We start from the raw sequence: 19,283 nt of genomic DNA on the forward strand, positions 1-19,283 counted from the left end.
TACAGTTTCTATTGTTTATTGTTTTATCTCATTCAAAGTATCTCTGCGTATTCAAGTATTGCGTAATAAAGTTTCCCCAACGTACACTAGTTCTCGCTACACTGCAGTTTTTTTTTTCAGCAATGGTAAGAATATTTGTGGATTAACATGATCAAGAGATTCATCATTGCGAATAACTTTTGAAGAAGGGTTAGTTTTGTGTGTTGGTCTTGAATGGTAGTATCGTTCTTAGTGAGTATTGGAATCATAACAATCATTACAATAATTGCAATAATACTATCTAAACAGGTGAACCAGGTCCGTCATTACTTTCACCAACCAATTCACAACATGTTACGCATACTCGTTGTACATTTACGCTCCATACGCTTTTTTTTAGTCCAGTGTGAGGAAGAATGCTTGTTGAGGTCTAATTAGTCTATACTCCAGAACGTAGAGCGGGAATTAACATAGGGACTAAGTTTGAATGATTCGATCTGTCTGGTATTTTGTCTATTACGCATATCTATGCTATCGTGGTGAAAGCATCTCACGGTTAGCAACTATCTGTCGGAAAAATAAATAAATTAATGTAACAATAGCCATAATTAATAATTTCAACATCTAGCCTGACACGATCAAGCGTCTAACGTATGAAAGGAAAACGACAGCTTAAGAGTTCAAAAAGCGGCACCATCTTCATTGTTTGATAATGTGATTATATCTTGCCGATTTCAGCAACAATACTTTGATTGTTGACTATTTTGGATCTAATTTACTTACTACGCAGTACAAATTAGCTCTCTCGATTCATCCGGACGGAACTTAAGAAACGTTTGTGCCCATTTGTGTGGCTTGTATTTTGATTATAACAGATCTTTCATCGTGTAATTTGTGCGTATTTCCGTAAGTAAAGCTCCATTGCTTTTTATTATTCATTTTTAACAAATTTTAAAAATGCATTCAATACGTTGCTAATGGTCTTCTTCTTCTTCTTTGGCTCAACAACCGTTGTCGGTCAAGGCCTGCCTGTACCACTTGTGGAGTTGGCTTTCAGTGACGTATGGTTTACTCCCCATAGCATGCTAGTCAGTCCTACGTATGGCGGCACGGTCTTATTGGCGGCATGTTGTTAAGTCGTACGAGTTGACGACTGTACCACGAGGCCGGACTAATGATTGCTAATGATCAGCTTTGCTAAAGAAATCCACATTCTTGCTCACTATATAGGACACGTCGTGTCTGTAACATGCATACCAATTGAGATTACATGTGCTTCAAATCTTTGTTTTTTCTTCTACCTGTGAAAATTGATCTGACAATCTAAGATTCCGATTCCGTTGTAAGTTTGCATTGAGCATTAATTGCACTAAATAACACAGACAAAAGATCATGCTTGTATTGAATATGATAACATTCTTTTGAAGAGTTATTGAAGTTATCAAACTTAATTGTCAATCGTTTTCTATTCAGCGTCGTCATACTTTGGAAACACGTATGTTTGTCCATCAACATTTTAAATGTAATAACATGTAACATAAGTACCACCAACCGCTGTTGATTTGAATGAGCAAATTAGGCAAAATTAACAGTTGCTCAAATAATGCTACTTAGAAACTACTCTTATCTTCAATATCGATTGATAGTTTGTTCGATTTATAGGCTTATTTTATAGTTTTTTTATCACTTTCCCAATGAAGGAAACAGGATGACGCAGGATTGTGGAGCACAACGTTGGCGCTGTTAAATTTGTGCTAGATTTAGTGTTTCATTAGTTTCCATGAATACGTGGATGGAAATAGATTCGTTTATCTTACACCGTTGCTAAATCATAAGAAGGTTAAATGTTGCCTGTGAACACAATTTTAACTCGCTACGTACAATAATTCAAAATTATCTACATCTCAACAATGCTGCTGCCTGTTAGTTTTTGGGGATTGTTTGCCTTCTTTCCAGATTTAGCCTAACCAATCCGCTAGAAACGACAATCATCAGCTGCCCTGTGGACAAAATGGTACATTAACAAAACGGATTAGTGTTTAAAGATACATCGTACGATGAAGATCACACTTACATCCGGTGAAATGTCTGCATGAATCCAGGTGTACAAAGGTTTACGTATTAAGTTTACCAACTGATAATGCAGTGAATTCAGTCCATCGCTATCGAAGCGTTTAGCTCCATTTACTAATTTTTCGTATCTATGGATAAGTAATATGAAATTAGACAATTGATGCAAAAATAAATTAATAACAAAAACAGATTCACACATGGTGGAATGTCGATAGTACGATCTATTTGATACTTACCGCTTAGGGTTAGCTTTCTCTTTTTTATGTGATAGCATCGTATATCGTGCTATGTTCACCGGGTACCTAGCGATGTGGAAACCGACATGTTTTAGCCTAAAATATTGAAAATAGAGCGTATTACTTTACTTCTTACATATTACTACAACAATTACGAACCGGTTCGACATGTCATCATCCTCTCCACCCCACCCCCAAAACGCGTTGGAGAATCCGTTCACCATTCGGAACTGTTTCTCTGTCATGGCTGAAACACCGCCAAAGATGGTACTATACGGTAGCTTGAAACCGAAGGTATCAACAGCGACCGACATGTGACGTGGTTGGTCTGGGCACGTATAGAGATTACGATCATCCATGGGAAGCAGATCGATATCGTGAAATACCATACATTCCCAGTTCTTTTGCTTCATCGCTTCCACAAAGCCAATGTTCATGAGGGCTGCACGATTGAACGAGGATCCAGCAGTCTGCTCCACTATGTATATGCCGTACTCGAGCTGTTGCTTCATCAATAGTGCATGGATATTCTTGAGGAAGATTGGTAAGTGTTTTTCACGATCACGGTATGGTACGATGATGGCTACACGGTTTCGGGCGGTACAGTCCGGTGGTGCGTACTGGCCACCAGGCTGCAGCTTATCGGCGAACCGGCTTTCTACCGCGCTCAGAGACTCAAACGCCACATCCACTGTAATGGGTCCGTCTGAAAAGAGTTGGTTGTGCAATGGTTACAGTAAGAGATGTATTCAACATGATTCATAATATTCATACTTACCCAGGTTTGGAGGAATTGGTGGACAGCTGTCAATGGTAAACCTGTCCGACAAATTATTATCGTTATTGCTGCTTGTATCTCGTTGTGTAGGTTCATTCTTCAGTGGCTCCTGCTTCAGAGCGGTTACCATGGAGGCATTGTGCGAAAAATTATTGGCATCTTCAGCCGGGGATTTTTTTGTTTTCACCATGATCTCTTTTTCAGACCTCACATTACTCTGCCCAGAGATATTGCCTACAATACTTATGCTACTGCTAAAATGACTACTTAAACTACCAGAACTAATGCTAGGAGTTCCAATCGAAGAGAAATTATTATTTATCTTATCACTGTTCAGTTCATACTGTGCAGATACCGTAGTAGCTGTGCGATTGGTTGGTTGTTTTTCAAGATTTTTTATCACATTTTGAATTTCAAGGTTATTGTGCTGAACGCTTGTTCCATTTACTACACTAGACGACTGATTCTGTTGGGAAGCTCCCGGACTCTCCGCTGGATAGTTGGGCGTGTTCGGTACGGATGCGTCGCGCCTCGGTGCATCGGGGGAATCATAATTTACAGGATGGCCATCGGTGTTGTACTGTTCATTTGTGTTCTCATTTTTATCGTTACCTGCTGTGGACGTGGAAAAATGTGATTCTATGCTGCCGTGTGTTCGTTTGGGCCATTGGGTTACACTGCACAGGACATACAATCAGAGGATGCTAGAGTTATAACACATTCGCTTTTAAGGGGTTATAGTATAATAGTAGGCTTACCCTAGCTTCAAGCGTGAATATCTGTTGGTGTCGCTAGAGCTGTCTAGCTTGGAGTTTAGGAGATTTAACAGAATTAGCAAAAATCCCGCTCCCAACGCTGCCTTAATAGCAAGCGTGCGGTTACAGAACGCCATGGGTCCATTTACGTAGACAGATGGTCAGCAGTGGAGATCTCTTCTTTGTACTACAGTGCATCAATTTCTAGGTGCCGGGAGAATCTGTTGGAGGTAGATACAAAACTTTGCATTTCTTTTGTGTTATTGTGCGAGAGGAATTGTTTTTTTCTTCTCAAAACGCTAAGACTAGTAAGCGGAACTTACTAAATCGAAGAATCTTTTTTAGAATGAGGAAATGCATGGATTGGTAGAGTAGAATAGCAGCTTTAAAAAAAAATAATAGAATAAATTACCCAAATTGATGAAACTTGAAACAATAAATATTTAAACCATTTAACATAATTATGTTTCAGGTTTGTGGGTTGTCGGTAGATGTTATGGACGTAATTTAGCTTTCTGTAAAATCCGGATTAGATTCGTTACCTATTCATCATACAAATTTCTTTTTTTATAACTCTTTATTCCAGCGATAGGCAAAATTCGGCTCGCGACCAAACTACGACTAAACAGTTAATATATTTCATAGAACTTTCACACATTTTACCTCTTGGTTTAACAATTTGGCTCTTCACGTGAATCTCTACTTTTTTTTTAGAATTTGGCTCTTTTGCTCGCAAAGTTTTGTACGTAAGATGCACTGTACAAATAAAACGGCAATGCACTGCGCACCGGCATTTCGACAACAGTAACCAACACCAAATCAAAACGATTATGATGTAATATAGTCTATTTTGCGGTCAATATTTTGTTATTTTATACATTTAATAATGTTGATTTTAAGCTAGCACACGTGTAAATGCTTTGTGATTAGAATTCGCAGCACCGACTTTCCTAATTTTCATGTCGAAAAAAGACATTGATTCCAATTTTGTGTAAATGGTACGAGTTTACTCTTTGGACCGCGATTTCGTTATTTTCCTATCTATTGCACTATTTTTTACAGAAATTACATAGGCCTGCAATTTGCAAGAAGATAGTTATAACTGTGTGTTTTGCTATAATTTATCGTTGAATTATTTTATCAAATGGCAAATAGGTAAGAGGTCTTTCGTATACCTTTCCTTGCCTTGGCAAGGGGCTTGTTTACCTTCTAAATTTACTTGTTATCAAAGCCACTTCAGAAGTACAAGTGGAAAAGCATACACATCTCTTCCTCTCTTTTCGCTCTTTTTCGCTCCGTTACTCTCTTCTTCACTGAAAATTGTACACTTTAGTAAAACTAATAAATAAGAAGAACTAATTCGATGAAAGTTTCCAACAACTGTTCACCTTACAGCTGGAATTGTATTGAACTCACTTGATCAGTTGAACCGTGGCCGTGATTTTCACCTTTGATTTTCACCACGATGCGTACACCTCTTGGTCATCACGATGTGGCATAAGTTTTCACGGTAGGGGTTTAGGTGTATACTGCATCTGGTTTACGGTATCAGTAATCAATAATACACTAAAGTTGAATCACTCATACCGCAGTGGACCGTATGCGTAACTTGGTGCTGTTGATGGAGCATTCGATTTTTAGCCTGGGATGTTGTACTTTTGCTGCAAGTGATTGTTTACAATTGCTTTTTTTCTATTGCCGTTTCACCGAGGACAAAGCATGTGGACGATTGTTTGGTGAATATATAGCACAGTTTGCTGTCCAAATGAGGAAATCAAACTCACAGGGCAAAGGGCCGGCTAATGCACCGCAATTTTGTGTTATTTCGCTGGTCACCAAAATGTTGTTTGTGTCTAGCGTAGCACCTGATGTACCAGATAGGCGAAATGGCAGAAGTGTCGCTGGAAGAAACGGGGAAGGAAGGTGGTACTACAAATGACAATTGATTATTGTTGGGCCATTTACGTAAACGTCAAACCCAACATGACCCAAATTTTCAAGTTTTGAAAATTAGCGCATATTTTGTAATGCACTGTTAATACTTCTCTCAAGGATTGGTAAAGTAGTGAATGGAGAACGAGCCATTATTGGAAGTATGTAAGTAATTGAACATTGCCGAAATATAGCTCTTTAAGTTTAATTTGAGAACATATTTTACGATAACGTTCTGTGGTATGTTCTGTATATGTGCTGTGAGTCCATACAGACTGCCTTGTCCTTACATTTAAACGGGACCTGTTTTCCTGGGCTGATTTTTATCGGATCAATTCTAAAGCTTCCGTAAATAAATAAGGTAAGACATGTTGCAGCGTCTTGATCGAATTTTAGCAGGGAATTATATTGATATATAGCATTTTAGTTATCTCACATCCACAAAAATACACCCGGAACAAATGTATTGTATTGTTGTGTGGTGGTTTTTGTAAAGAAATTCTATATGCGGGTTGGACACAGTCAATAAATGAATGCATTTAGTATTGTTTTACCAGTGGTTACATTGGTGAATATGTGTATTTCGAGTTAGTTCGAATGTGCGACATTCCACAAAAGCAGTATATTAGTTAGTAAGGCATTTCAATCTCATTTGCATGTTGCATGACAAAACGGAGTTTAGCGGTATCATATTAAAGCGTAAGTCAATTACTTCTTCGCTTTTGTAACTGGTGGTTTAATAGCCATCAGCGAACAAAGCTTGTTGCGTATTTGGCGAGCTTCCTCGAGTTCACCGTCCCACTTTTCTTCGCTTAGGCAGACCAAAACCTCGTCGAGATTTTCCTCCGGTATGGATGTTTGGTCACCGTAAACGAGCAGAGTTTCGTACATTTTTAGAGCTGTCTCACGCCGAATATTAACGCACACCATTCCCAGGTACACGACTAGTTTACTTAATACTCGCTTGCAGATTTTTGGTGCCAACATTAGGGCACAATAAACGGGAATGGAATCGATATGCTTTTTGGTGTGCGTTATCAAATCGTTCACCAGATTGAATATTGGTTCAGCAAAACCGAGCGCGCTTTCTTCCGACACCAGCAACACCTTGGCGTTGGCGGAAGAGTTTAACAGCTCGGCCAGGAATTGAAATGTGGACGTAATGAATAAGGTGTCTTTTACTGTTTTTTCTTTTAAAATTTTTAGAACCACCGTACCGAAGGTTTCTATGAAACTTTGATGCGTTTTTAAATAGTCGTTCAAAATTTTGGATGCACACGTATGCAGCGATTCGGTCGGTGCACCCACACTCAGTATCAATCCGGCGGACACCTGCTCCACATAAGGGTTTATGCCCAGCAGCTCAATGAACATTGGGAATGTGTGATGCGGAAATAGCCACAGTACTTCCGTCGTGTCGCGTGGAAAGATTCTCTGCAGTTCCTGCCTATGGGTCATGTGTGGAATTTCTGGCTCGTGGTATATGAGTGAGGTGAACGTTTTACCAGCGACGGCACGGATTTTATCGATTCGTTCAACCGATTGCTTCGCTATGGCAATCATTGCATCCTGCACGTGCTGTGGAGTGAGCAGCGAGGAGGGACACTTGGTCAGAAATGCAAAGAGAGCGTTAACGCTAGCCTCCCGAACCCACGAACCAATATCGCCTCTGTTGTCTAGCGCATACTCTTCCAGGGCTCGTAGATAGCAACCGTACACAGGTCCGCAAAGTATGTCGTTGAATTGGGCCGAATGTGTGAATCCAACAGTCTGGACGATGTTCATCAAAGCTCGAATGCAGTCCCTACGCAGCTCGGAGTGATTGTAGCCTACCGCAAACATTTCGGGAACCACGGTTTTCGTATCAATCACCATTACGATATCGTGCAAGCGCAGCTCCAGCATAAACAATGGCAATGCACCAAGTGCGGACACAATGCCTTGTGCTTTGTGTTCAATTTGCGTGTCGCCCATCTCTCTGATGTAATTATCGATCAGACTTCCCAAACGATCAGCGGGTTCCGCCTTGTAGTAAGCGTCACAAAATCTCGAAAATGCCACCGTAGCCTGTTCGCGCGTCGTCGACTTTTCGTCGATAATGCTTTCATCCAGCAACAGTTGCCATGATTCTATAGAAGAGAAAGTATCAGTTGGGGAGTGTAAATCGTGATTTAAAAGCAGGCTCTGCTATATGTATATGTATTTACCCAAATATTCTCTCTGGGTGATCGACAGCTTAGCCTCGCTACAGTTTCGTATGAAACTGGCACAGCCGTGTTTCATGTACGTTCCGCTCATCCCCTTGAATTGTCCACGCTGCCTATACTTTCCAATCAATTGGCCTGCCAATTCAATAATTGTATCGTTAACGAAACATCCCTGTTCTCCGTCGGTGTGTGTTGCTGTGGTGAGCTTTTGCAGAGCGATAATTACTTCCCCAATCGCCAGTACGGCACCGTGGCGTGTGTTGAGTTCGGTAGACTCTGCGAGCTGAAATAATTGCGGCAGGACCGTGTTTTGCATGTATTGCGGCGCGTGTTTGGTGAGATTATTTAATGCCTGCGCAGATAGCTCGCGTATATTCGTATCCCAATGATTGATTTTGCGAGATATGAGATGATCTGAAACAAAAACGGTAACGATACATAATCAATATTGAGTGTGCATACATCAGAATGAAAAGAGTAGCATCGCACTCACCTATTAAATTATACTTATATTCATCAAATTTTGCGATATATTCGCTTATGTTCAGAAATGCATTACTTCGTACCGCAACGGAAAAAAAATCAGCTGTGGTAAGAATGTCGATGCCGTGCGGGAAATTGCCCAGCCGTCCAACGCTCTCTTGGAAGGCAGCAGATGCAGCACGTCTACAATTGATTTCACGATCGAAAACGGCCGTCACCAGAAGTGCCGAAGCAATACGTTCTACAAACGGCTGCAGAACTGACGGATGGTACGCCCTGGCGAATGCCCAGCTCATATAACATGCCGCATCCCGTATGTTTTGTCCCACGTTGCGGTATCCTTGAATTTCATCGTACACTAGCGCCTGCAACAGCAATGGAACAATTTCCGACAAACGAGAGGGCAACAGTAGACCCCGTTTGGCTAGCTCAGCCAATGCCAAACAGGCACCGTGCCACGCATCGTCCTGTTCCAGTGGGTTAAGCAGTTCAATCACTGAAGAAACTACTTCATCGCCCAGCAGCTTGGGCAACCGGTTAGTGATTCTCCCGATACCCTTTGCCGATGACCAGCGAACGATTGTCGAGTTGCCTTTCAGTCCGTGCAGCAATCGTTCAATGATTTCCTCGATATCGGCCGGAACCTCCTCGTCATCTGCATCTTCCTCTTCTTCCGAACATTCTGGAAGCGATTCTGTTTGCTGCACCTCCTTTAGAGAGGCGAGCGTTACCGTTTTCTGCACGTTAGCTAGTAGCGATCGTGCGCCCCGCTGGTATCGCCATTTAGCAATTTTAGGCGGCAGTAGGACGAGTCCGATACGTTGACAGATTTTGATGCACGTTTTGTAAATTTTGAAGTCCTTGGATATTGTATCGTAATCCAAATGCAACACCCAATTGCTCAGCCGTTTTACGTAGGGAAGCAGGTCTTCTCGCTTTCCATGTTTCAGGATGCAAGCAATTGCTGAAAGAGGACCAAGTTTTACATCGACCCGATAGTCGACATTGACGGTCATTGCCCAGTCGAACATTTTATCCAGATACACCAATTTTACATCATTTCTTATAACGAATCGTGCCACGAGAAATGCGACCACCGGTGAGCAGCTATCATCTTTTAGGCAGTTTGCTTTACACAGTTCGTAGATTCGTTCCATCGTCGTAGCGCATCCAGCATCGGAAGCATCTAGCCGGCTCAAATCAAAAGGATTCAGTACTAGTAGGGATAGCCACAGCAGTCCCATGTAACGTGTTTCCCAGTTTTGCCAATCGTCCAGGTTTTGTTGTTCGACTAGACTCAACACGAAGGGCAAGTGACGCACCTCATGGGGAAGATTTTTCACAAATGCTTTAAATGTGCGAACTTTACATAGCTGGTAGAGATATTTCGAAGCGCGATGTTTGATGGTAAGCTCCACATCCGACTCCTGCAGGTAGGGAATGATTTGGCTGACTATCTCCTCCAGACTTTGATCCAACAAGTGGGGCTGCTCCTGGTATTTGGAAAATATTCCGGAATACTCTTCATAAGCATGCTCAAAATCGTCTTCCGTCACGGATTTGTCATGCAGCCCGTCGATCAACTTTAACACGCGCAGTTTATCATTCTCCTGGAATGCATCTAGCACATTCTGCGGTCCGTCGTCTCCTTTATAATCTTCCATTGTTGATTCAACCATGGTTCTAATAAATTTGATCGATTTTACAACAAAATTTCACTTATTACTGAGCAGATGCGGTGCGGTTTATTGTTGTTGCTGTTTAATTGTATACAAATGACCAAATGACTGACGTTCGAGTGACAGGCCGGAAAAGCATAAATTTATACCATTTGATCGAAGTCTGCTGAAGTGATGTGAACTGGGAAAAGGGCAAAAGTAAGGCCGCGCTCTGGCAGCTATCGAACAAGACATCAGACACACCCAAAAACCATCGTAACGACAAAAAAGACAAATGAAATATAACGCATTGTAACGTATCTGCTTTCCGTCAAACAATGCTTCTAGACGACCAACTTTTGTACCGCGACAAATTTTCTGCGAGCTCTTTGTTCTAACCGCGCGGCTACATGAGGTGAAATATACAGCGAAATGAACTATTTGACAGGTGAAATATCTGACAGGTACAGCTAAAGGGCGGGGGGAGACACAACATCCGCTTTCGAAATTCTATTAATAATAATATTTTCTTAAGCAGAACATTCCCTAATAGGAAGAAATTATGAACTGTTGACTGAAAATTGACGAAGAACTCGATATTGAAGTTATTTAATAGATTTTCTTACGATTTTGTGCACGTTATTTGTTTACATTGCACATCAGCTGGTTGCTGAGATGCTTTATCCGTCAGATATTTCGCCTGTCAAATAGTTCATTTCGCTCTATATTTCACCGCATGGCCTCGCGGTAAAACAAATTCTCAATTTTAGAACAAAATCAGAGCCAACCGTGATTGTCGCGGGTTTGTGAATTTTTCACAGAAAGGCAACGCTCGCGTTTCGCGACATTACGGTCAAAGTAAGCCATACATTCGTGCTAAAACAAGGACGGTTTGACTGATAGAAAGTGTCGCAAAAAATTGTCGCGGAAGATTTTTTGGGTCATCTAGAAGCAGTGTAACGATTTTGGTCCACCCGTCGGCGCAGCGAAATTGCTGTTAGGCCGCTGCCAGAAACACCAAAAAACACCGTAACGAAAAAAGTAACGCTCCTTTTATCGGTCTACCGAATTCGGTCCACCCATCGACGAGCGAAATCCTAACGAAATTGCTATTACAGTAGAGCGTCGATTATCCGGGTAGCTCTGGACCGGACGGTTGCCGGTTAAACGATTTGCACGGATAATGGTCCAAGAAATGTCAAATTCATATAAAAATTATTAAATCCACTAGCTTTATGATTGATTCACCTTGAATCAATCGATTAATTTTTATTAGAATTTTATTTTAATCAATAACTATATGTTGAACAACTATTGATGAACAAAAATGAATTTCGAAAACACCACTAGACACTACAAAGCTGCACAACAAACTGGTTGCTCACTTGACTATCGCTGCAAATTTTCACCGTACGCTTGAGCAGCTGTCACATTTATGCACACGGTTAAGCCGCCCGCCAATTAATCCGCCTTCGGATAATCGACGTTCTACTGTAGTATACCTTTGAAGTGAAAAACAGCAATTTAACACTAATTAGAGTATAGTATTCGAGTTATTTTTGTTGTGTCTTTGACTTTTCAGGTACTTTATTAAACACTACATATAAATAGTACACATAATAAATATTAACTTACAAGCACAATTACACATTAAAATACTCGGCCGCGCCAGCCGTACCGTGCCCTGCCGGGAGCCTTGCTATATCGGCTGCTCGTAGCACCTCACTTGTTCGAGCGCACGACACACACTAAGCGGCCCTCGCTTAGTGTGCGTGACACACTGTCGTCCCCTGGACATTGACCAGCGGTAGCACAACTACCACGGCAAGTCCAGGGGTCGGCACGGCTGCTCACAACAATTTTCATCAAAATTGAGGAATCCAAAACTCACGTTTACAATAACAAGCGTTATTTTTCGGTTTTTAAACTTTGTCGTTAAGTTGTATTTTTTCAATGTGTCTGGCAGTGGTCTTAGATTATTTCTGTAGGGCAAACCAACAATTTAACACAAATATCACCTAAGTTTTCCAATTATTTTCATCAAATTAGATAGAAACAAAACTTAGTTGTATTTTGTTTATTATAACAAGCGTTTTTTTTCGATTGTAAAATTTTTCAATAAATTTTAGTATGGCAGATTAGAAAAATAGATTGTTTCACTAGTTTGCTCAATAGATGGCGCTTTATAACTCATCATTATATTGCTTACATTTTCTTGTAATGTGTTTTACTAAGCTTCATCTGATCCAGCCCTTTGAAACCCTTTCCTTTCATTTCCCAAGGGTTTCATTCCGAGGAATAATCTATAAGGCGTCATCCATCAGTTACGTAACCTCGTCGATCCCCTGCTCCCTAGTGTAACAAACTGTACCGTTGAAAGAAATCTCCCTCCCCCAAATTACGTTATAGATCAGCGGTCGGCAAACTTTTGATGCAACGGGCCAAATTTAGTAAATGATCTAAAGCCGCGGGCCAGGAGAATGCGGTTTTTCTATTATATTGATTTAATTATTACATTATACAATTTTAGAAACAAAATAATTGGTAAATGATACCAAGCAATGTAATTGGTATTATTGCTGTTTTCCTATAATTGTGTCATCCAAGCATGGTTCAAAATTGATATAACATACTTATAAACAATTTTTTCAATATAAAAAAATATAAATCATAAAATTTCGTATGCGACCTTCATTTCGAAAGTCTTATTGTGGTGTTAAAATAATGTTAATATTACATAACGGTTGCATTAAAAAATGGACAACAATTGTCGATTTTTCATGGGTTTATTTTAACCCGCACTAACAAAACGGTAATTAAACTTTGAGCAGTAGTATCCCATTAGTTAGCAGACGAAATTTGACACCTCTATCAGTCGACCTCTAACCATGGCCAAAAAAGTGAATGAAAAGCGTGTGCGATCAAAGAATGGCACCCCATAGCGTCCAAAATGGACTCCGTGCGGAAGTTTGCGGACGTCGTGTATACCCGTTTTTGCATTTTGGTCGCCAACATCTTGGAACTATAAGGCAATAATGAAAGCATCGAAAGAAAGCCCAGGTTCATTTTTGAGATTCCAAAAGAAGCTGAAATGAAGACAGAGGGACAAGTAGCTACAGCACTTCATTAGCTGGACCGGAATATCGATGCAACCCACCAAACAGTAAAATAATAGCTGGGAAACATAAATAAACAGATCAGGAATTAGAAATCGCATCCACTGGCGCAGTGGCAAAAAATTACGCGAAAACTTAATGCAATCATTTCAGGTGAATTTCGACAGAATTTCGATATAACACAAAAAAATAAACAGATCAGGAATTAGAAATCGCATCCACTGGCGCAGTGGCAAAAAATTACGCGAAAACTTAATGCAATCATTTCAGGTGAATTTCGACAGAATTTCGATATAACACCCTCAAACTGGTCCAACATCCGTCATCTGTGTCCCATGGATTTTTTCTACACCAACGTGATGCAAAAACTCTACTCTAACAATTTTGTAGCAAAAATTTAGGAGGAATTGCTGAAAATCGAAGGTAGAACTTAAATCATGCATGTCTCCGTCCACCATGGTGAAAATTCCTAATAACTGACGAAAGGCAATTCGCAAAGTCTTTAACTTATTTGTGCAAGTAATCTGAAATAATTCCCTTTCAACAGATGTAAAAGTAAAGAAATTATCTTTCGTAGTATTTTTTCTACAGCCAGCCGAAAATGGCATATTTTCGTCACAGTCATTCCATAGTACTTTAATTAAAAGTTGAAAAAGTACGATGGTTTAATATGGTATACTAAAAGATCTTCAGTACTTTGTGTAGGAATCGTTTCTTCCCATCTTTCAAAATCAGTCAAATCCTTTCGCGGGCCGGATTGAATGTTGTGGCGGGCCGCATTTGGCCCGCGGGCCGGACTTTGCCTACCGCTGTTATAGATGAACCGACACCCCTCTCCAACAGCTTAGTTTATTGAACAAAACCAGATTTTTTGGTGAATTTTTATTTTTATCTTATTCTTATATATTCACAATTTTTTAAAATGAAAAAAAAAATTATATAAAGAAAAGTTGTTCCATGCAGCAATCAAATTCAAAAAGATTCTGATAATCGGATCCTCAGCATGGATTGCAATGTTCTTGCATCATCACCACGCGTTTTTCATCCAGCCATCTTCCTGGTCTTTCATAAATAAGCCCATCTTTCCAGAAATATGTCATTGGAATTAGATGTTGTATTATCATCAAATTGATTATTCTATTTCACATCACATGTGATGTTTATTATGTTACGCATGTCTTACAAATTAAGAACAAAATCGATAATTTTTGCAAGAGTTTCGGCTGTATTTTTGATGTATTTATTACGACCACAGCTGACTGAACCAACTCCATCTCCAATTTGTTTGAAACGCGTGTCGTCATTTGCAATTCTCATGCTACTATCTTCAAATACCTGCCTGTACAATCGAGTGGCACGCACACTGTGGTCGTCGCAGTAACAGAATGCAACGCTACTGCAATGATAATGTGTTGAGTTTTCCTGTCCTTCCGTCCGTGGTAGCCAAATTCCACGGACCAAATGACGGACTATTCGGCTGCGTAGTGCATGAAAAAGTACAGAGATCTTTTTTAAGCCGGCATAACCGCGAAGGTTGTTAAGTCACGTAGAAGAATCCTCGTTTATTACACATTTGTTATTATTAAAAAAAATCAGACATTTGATTTTGCGTTACGTAACAAAAGATTAACTCCTCCTCTCCCTCATGTAACAAATCGTAACGTTTGAAGACACCCCCTCCCTCTATCAGCGTTACATAATTGATGGATGACACCTAAGAGTGGTCGTGTGGTCAAATACGTGGGTATCAACTGTGGCTATCCACTATCTCATCTCGCCAGGCTATCTCATCAACAGACAGTGCCACCAGCTTTTTTACCTTTTTGCGTCTGCTAAATGAAGTCTTTTTAGTTACATTTTAGGTTGAGAGATTGAACCGTTTAGACCCCGTTTAGGGGTCGTTTAGTGGATTTGTGGCACTTGGATTAGAGATTAAACATAACGCACCATAGCACCTGGTACCTCGCTTCTTTTTCGGTCGACTAATTTAATGTTACCAAATGGTGCAGTGAAATCCCATACAAAATTGCTGTGTTCTTTGTTCTATAGCGAAGAATTGAACATACATTTTGTGATATTGCGGGGGATTGGCCAAATGACGTTATTTAATACTTGTAATTTAATACATATAACATAACACAACAATACAATATAATATAACAATACATATAAATCCTCAAATACACGAAGCGGAAACGCGCGTCGTGTATTTACGGCCTATCATTTATTCACTAGATTCTGCTAACTGTAACAATGCGGTGGTTTGAAAATTTGAAAATTGTTCTACTGCACGCATACAAGATGCAAGTGGGGCACATGCGGCCACCAATCGATGCAATCGAATTGTCATCTGGCGATAAAACTAAGACACACAAATGTGTGGGGTCGCGTAAGTTTTATTGACTTCTTTGCTTTAGTTGGAGCATCGTTTTATACAGAAAGTATCGTTAGACGAATGGGTTTAGCTATAACAATATTTACAATACAAAAAAGTCTTTCTTTATCGTAGTGTTAATGGTTCCCTCTTTTTTTTGTTTCCTTCTTTACATTAGACCCTCAACCTTCCAGTAGAATAAAAGTACACATAGCTTTGCAAATTGTAACGAACCCGAGTCGTACAGCGATCGATGCACAGTAGTTGTTCAGTTTATCCTTTTGCCCGCGAGAGATAAACTGCTCAACTACTGCAGCAGCGAATTCTTTGGGCAACCTGTAACACACATGTGCATCGTGGTGCATAACAGGATAACAGGCCGCGAAGAGCATCACAATCGATTTGGAAGTACATGACGACTCGTTTGAAGTCGGTGTTGTATCGATTGTGATGCACCGGTCGGCGAAGCCTGCAACTACGTTGTTCTAGTGCCACCACCCCAATGGATGTGCAAAATGCTTAATCGCTGCATATCTTTCTGTTTTACTACACTGTTGAAAGCACTTCTCTAAAAGTGACCGTTGTGACCGACACGATGCGTTTGTGTTTATTTTCGGGAGAATCGTTATTCATAATTTGCTAGGATTCAGCTACAATTCATTCGCCGGATGGTTGGATATGCTTCGCAATCCCCGATCGTAGATGATACTCCAACAAGTAGTTTTAATTAATGGTTTTGGCTTTAGTGGCTTCGTAACGCTGCTTTCTCGGGTTCGTTCCAGTATCGCGCCGTCTCGCGGCATGACGTACATTAATAATACATTCATTTGTGGATGGACCAGCGAATACATGCGTCCACTGAACATCCTTCATAAGATATACCCTCCTGCTTACTTAATCTATATTTACTGCTCAACTCATCATGTACCTTACAGCTTTGGAATACTATCTATCGGTGCGCAGTTCGAGCACGATTAGCTAAGTGTGGTCGTGCAGGTCGTTTCTGGTAAGAATTGGCAGATTGGTAATAAATAAATAAAAATATACATAAAACAAAGATTCGATTCCTACTGCAACTGCGTCCAGGGTTTCTGGTCCGGTCGAGGTTTCCGCCAGGACACGTGCAGCTTTGCCTGTCAAGTGCCACCAATTTTACAATTGCTCGATTTATTTACAATCATTAGCATGGTCGTTGGAGCAGTGACAGATTGTTCCTGCACAGTGGTGGTCGCGTCCTCCGCTAGCGTTTGGTCCTTGTGCTGTTCACTGTGGTGACTGTGCAGGTTACCGTGCTGGTGTTGGTGTAGCATAGATGGGCTACCGTTACCGGCACCGTTTCCATTGCCATTTCCTAGACCGCTACCGTTACTGCTTCCGGTGAGGGTGGAAGAGTTTTTGCGATTTGTCAGCTGAAGGGTTTCACCGTCCAAGCTTTTGGTGAGCGCCAGTCGCTCCTCGACCGAGATTGGCGAGATTTGTGGCTGCAGACTGCCGGGATGATTGATGCTGTTACGGCCGTGCTGATGTCGGCTGCCATTGAATGACGTTTGCTGCGTGTGTTGCTGTTCATTGCGAGTACACGGCAGCGGCCAATGGGTACATGGGGGGAAAAGGATAGACACATTAAAAGGAAATATTAACGCACTATAAATCTTTGGTTTTGATCGTGCCCGTGCTACTGTTTGGCGGAACGGGGAGAGGGAACACAACAGTAAGGTAACAGTAAGCATGGCACAACGGAACAGTAAGCACAAGAGGAAAAGAAGTTTGAAATAACCTTAAACCTGGCATCTCTTACACTGGCCAAATGATAATTGCTTCTGGTGCTGGGGCTGACGTTTAACCGTGTGGCGGTGTGGCAGAGCGAACGGTCATCATAACCCCCAACACGTCCACCATAGGCGTGGGAGCTTCTTAGGCAGCGGCACTTTTCGAGTGCATTTTTAAACTCACGGCGAAATTTTCCTGCAAAAAAAGGAGCAAACAATTAAATAGAAATCACGAACCATGGTTGGAGCTATAATATTCATTTCGGGAAAATTATACAACGGTTACACTGCTTCTAGACGACCAACTTTTGTACCGCGACAAATTTTCTGCGAGCTATTTGTTCTAAAACAACATCTCAGTTTTAGAACAAAATCAGGGACAACCGTGATTGTCGTGGGTTTGTGAAATTTTCACAGAAAGACAACGCTCGCGTTTCGCGACGTAACGCTCAAAGTAAGCCATACATTTGTGCTAAAACAAGGACGGTTTGACAGATAGAAAGTGTCGCAAAAAATTGCCGCGGTAGATTTTTTGGGTCGTCTAGAAGCAGTGTTAAAGAAAGAATGTAAAGTGAAACGCCGTTTATTCGGTCCCATCGGGACGAGTTACGCCCATCGAGTTTCACGGGTAATGGGACCAAGTATGTTTTGTGACACAGATTCTTAATGTATGTTTTTTTAAAGTTGCTCTATGTTTCAATGTTTCGGGAAAATATTCCCAGTTTTATGAATTTTATGTTTGTATGATGAAAATATTGAAAAGTTGGCATGAATTTGGTGTCTTTTTTGTTATGACAATATGCTGTACCGTTAGCACAAGAAGTGTTAGCAATATAATAATGCAATATAATAATAAATGCTGTACAAGGTTCTAACGGGTCGCTTTTGTATTGAACAGTAATTTCCCAATAAAACGAATATACGGACAGCTGGATAAAAAGCTACACGAATAAACGAACAAAGGGGTCTAGAAATTGAAATTGGCCGAAGTGCATTTTGGTAGCAAATATAGCTATTATTACTTATCCGACGCTACAATCGCTTTACGGTTTTGGCCTACAACCAATTCCTCATATAAATATGAAGAATTGATTGTAGAAACAGCCAAATTTCCTACATTCGAATTCTTCCCTCTTAAAAATATAATAACACGCAGGGAAACACGTTTAGTACACTTTTTTGTTAAAGTCGCCTTATTTTGGCTATGAAAATGTAATGCTCGTGCTTCCAGCCAAATTTCCTACATTCGAATTCTTCCCTCTTAAAAATATAATAACACGCAGGGGAACTTGTTTAATACACTTTTTTGTTAAAGTCGCCTTATTTTGGCTATGAAAATGTAATGCTCGTTATATCGCCTTGTTTTGCGAGCATTATTCTCACGAACTCTCTCAAATGCACCTTTCTCTCGAGCTGGATCTAGATTGCGCTGTCCCCTGTTTCGACTCGTTTCTACGGTGAATCTTGCCTTCTTTCTCTATTACTGTCCTTCTCTCTCCACGTTGGATGTGGCGCAATGTACTTGAAATAATCCAAGTAATCATGTTCATAAAACCATAAATGTTAAATCGTGGTACAATGTCTGATGATACGTGTAGTAGGTTAATGAATCTTACAGGGTTTACCGGTCCAATAAACAACTGACACCGCTGTCTACCACTTGCTCACACGTCAGATGGTGTAAGCTACTCTGTCCAATTTAATAACACAATTTTCGCTTTCGAAGAGCAACTGTCTAGTTTCTTTTGTTATGCCAAATTTTGCGAAAACAAAACATATTCTAACACATTTCTTTTATTCAACCAAACTGTAATATGAACCATACATTTCAATAAACCAAAACATAAATTTATTAATATTGCAACAAACACAAGAAACCGTGCCGAATCCGACCGTTGTGCAATCGAAGGCGAAAATTGTGTT

The 19,283-nt window shown here is 40.5% G+C and overlaps 3 protein-coding genes across 8 annotated transcripts in view; all 3 read right to left on the reverse strand.

Moving 5' to 3' along the window:
- Positions 1-11,775, reverse strand: LOC121591481 (beta-1,4-N-acetylgalactosaminyltransferase bre-4). 2 transcript variants are annotated; one of them, XM_041912022.1, is made up of 9 exons: positions 11,737-11,775; positions 5,238-5,722; positions 5,028-5,134; positions 3,825-4,042; positions 3,067-3,743; positions 2,448-2,994; positions 2,289-2,384; positions 2,054-2,180; positions 1-1,979 (listed from the first exon to the last, which is right to left on the reverse strand). In XM_041912022.1, exons 4-9 carry the CDS (start codon positions 3,956-3,958, stop codon positions 1,971-1,973), a joined length of 1,590 nt encoding a protein of 529 aa, XP_041767956.1. In that variant the 5' UTR covers positions 3,959-4,042; positions 5,028-5,134; positions 5,238-5,722; positions 11,737-11,775; the 3' UTR covers positions 1-1,970. The 2 variants fall into 2 exon arrangements, with proteins under 2 accessions (XP_041767956.1, XP_041767955.1); XM_041912021.1 differs by lacking the exons at positions 5,028-5,134; positions 5,238-5,722; positions 11,737-11,775 and adding an exon at positions 4,145-4,896.
- On the reverse strand, positions 6,160-10,494 carry LOC121591479 (tubulin-specific chaperone D). Its single transcript, XM_041912014.1, has 3 exons — positions 8,454-10,494; positions 7,961-8,374; positions 6,160-7,882 (listed from the first exon to the last, which is right to left on the reverse strand). The coding sequence occupies exons 1-3, from the start codon at positions 10,120-10,122 to the stop codon at positions 6,462-6,464; spliced, it is 3,504 nt and encodes a 1,167-aa protein (XP_041767948.1). The 5' UTR covers positions 10,123-10,494; the 3' UTR covers positions 6,160-6,461.
- Positions 11,776-16,137: 4,362 nt separating the features above from the next.
- LOC121591480 overlaps positions 16,138-19,283 on the reverse strand; it is a 58,715-nt gene continuing 55,569 nt past the window's right edge. For 4 of the 5 annotated variants that reach the window (XM_041912018.1, XM_041912016.1, XM_041912020.1 and 1 more), the window contains 2 exons: positions 17,369-17,556; positions 16,138-17,153 (listed from right to left, as the gene is read on the reverse strand). In XM_041912018.1, coding sequence (XP_041767952.1) covers positions 16,728-17,153; positions 17,369-17,556 — 614 coding nt within the window. In that variant the 3' untranslated portion in view covers positions 16,138-16,727. The remainder of the gene's footprint in view (positions 17,154-17,368; positions 17,557-19,283) is intronic. The other variant, XM_041912019.1, reaches the window with a different exon arrangement.

The sequence above is a fragment of the Anopheles merus genome, chromosome 2L (genome assembly GCF_017562075.2).
Source record: "Anopheles merus strain MAF chromosome 2L, AmerM5.1, whole genome shotgun sequence".
NCBI classification, from domain to species: domain Eukaryota; kingdom Metazoa; phylum Arthropoda; class Insecta; order Diptera; family Culicidae; genus Anopheles; species Anopheles merus.

What these genes read in the sequence shown, in the direction of transcription:
- LOC121591479 (XM_041912014.1), bottom strand. Translation starts at nt 10,122, where the DNA reads ATGGTTGAATCAACAATGGAAGATTATAAAGGAGACGACGGACCGCAG. An exon ending in ATATAAGTATAATTTAATAG is followed by an intron (nt 8,375 to 8,453) that starts GTGAGTGCGATG and finishes TTTTTGTTTCAG; the next exon opens with ATCATCTCATATCTCGCAAA. An exon ending in CACCCAGAGAGAATATTTGG is followed by an intron (nt 7,883 to 7,960) that starts GTAAATACATAT and finishes TCTCTTCTATAG; the next exon opens with AATCATGGCAACTGTTGCTG.
- LOC121591481 (XM_041912022.1), bottom strand. Translation starts at nt 3,958, where the DNA reads ATGGCGTTCTGTAACCGCACGCTTGCTATTAAGGCAGCGTTGGGAGCG. An exon ending in ACCAATTCCTCCAAACCTGG is followed by an intron (nt 2,995 to 3,066) that starts GTAAGTATGAAT and finishes AACTCTTTTCAG; the next exon opens with ACGGACCCATTACAGTGGAT. An exon ending in GAGAAAGCTAACCCTAAGCG is followed by an intron (nt 2,181 to 2,288) that starts GTAAGTATCAAA and finishes ACTTATCCATAG; the next exon opens with ATACGAAAAATTAGTAAATG.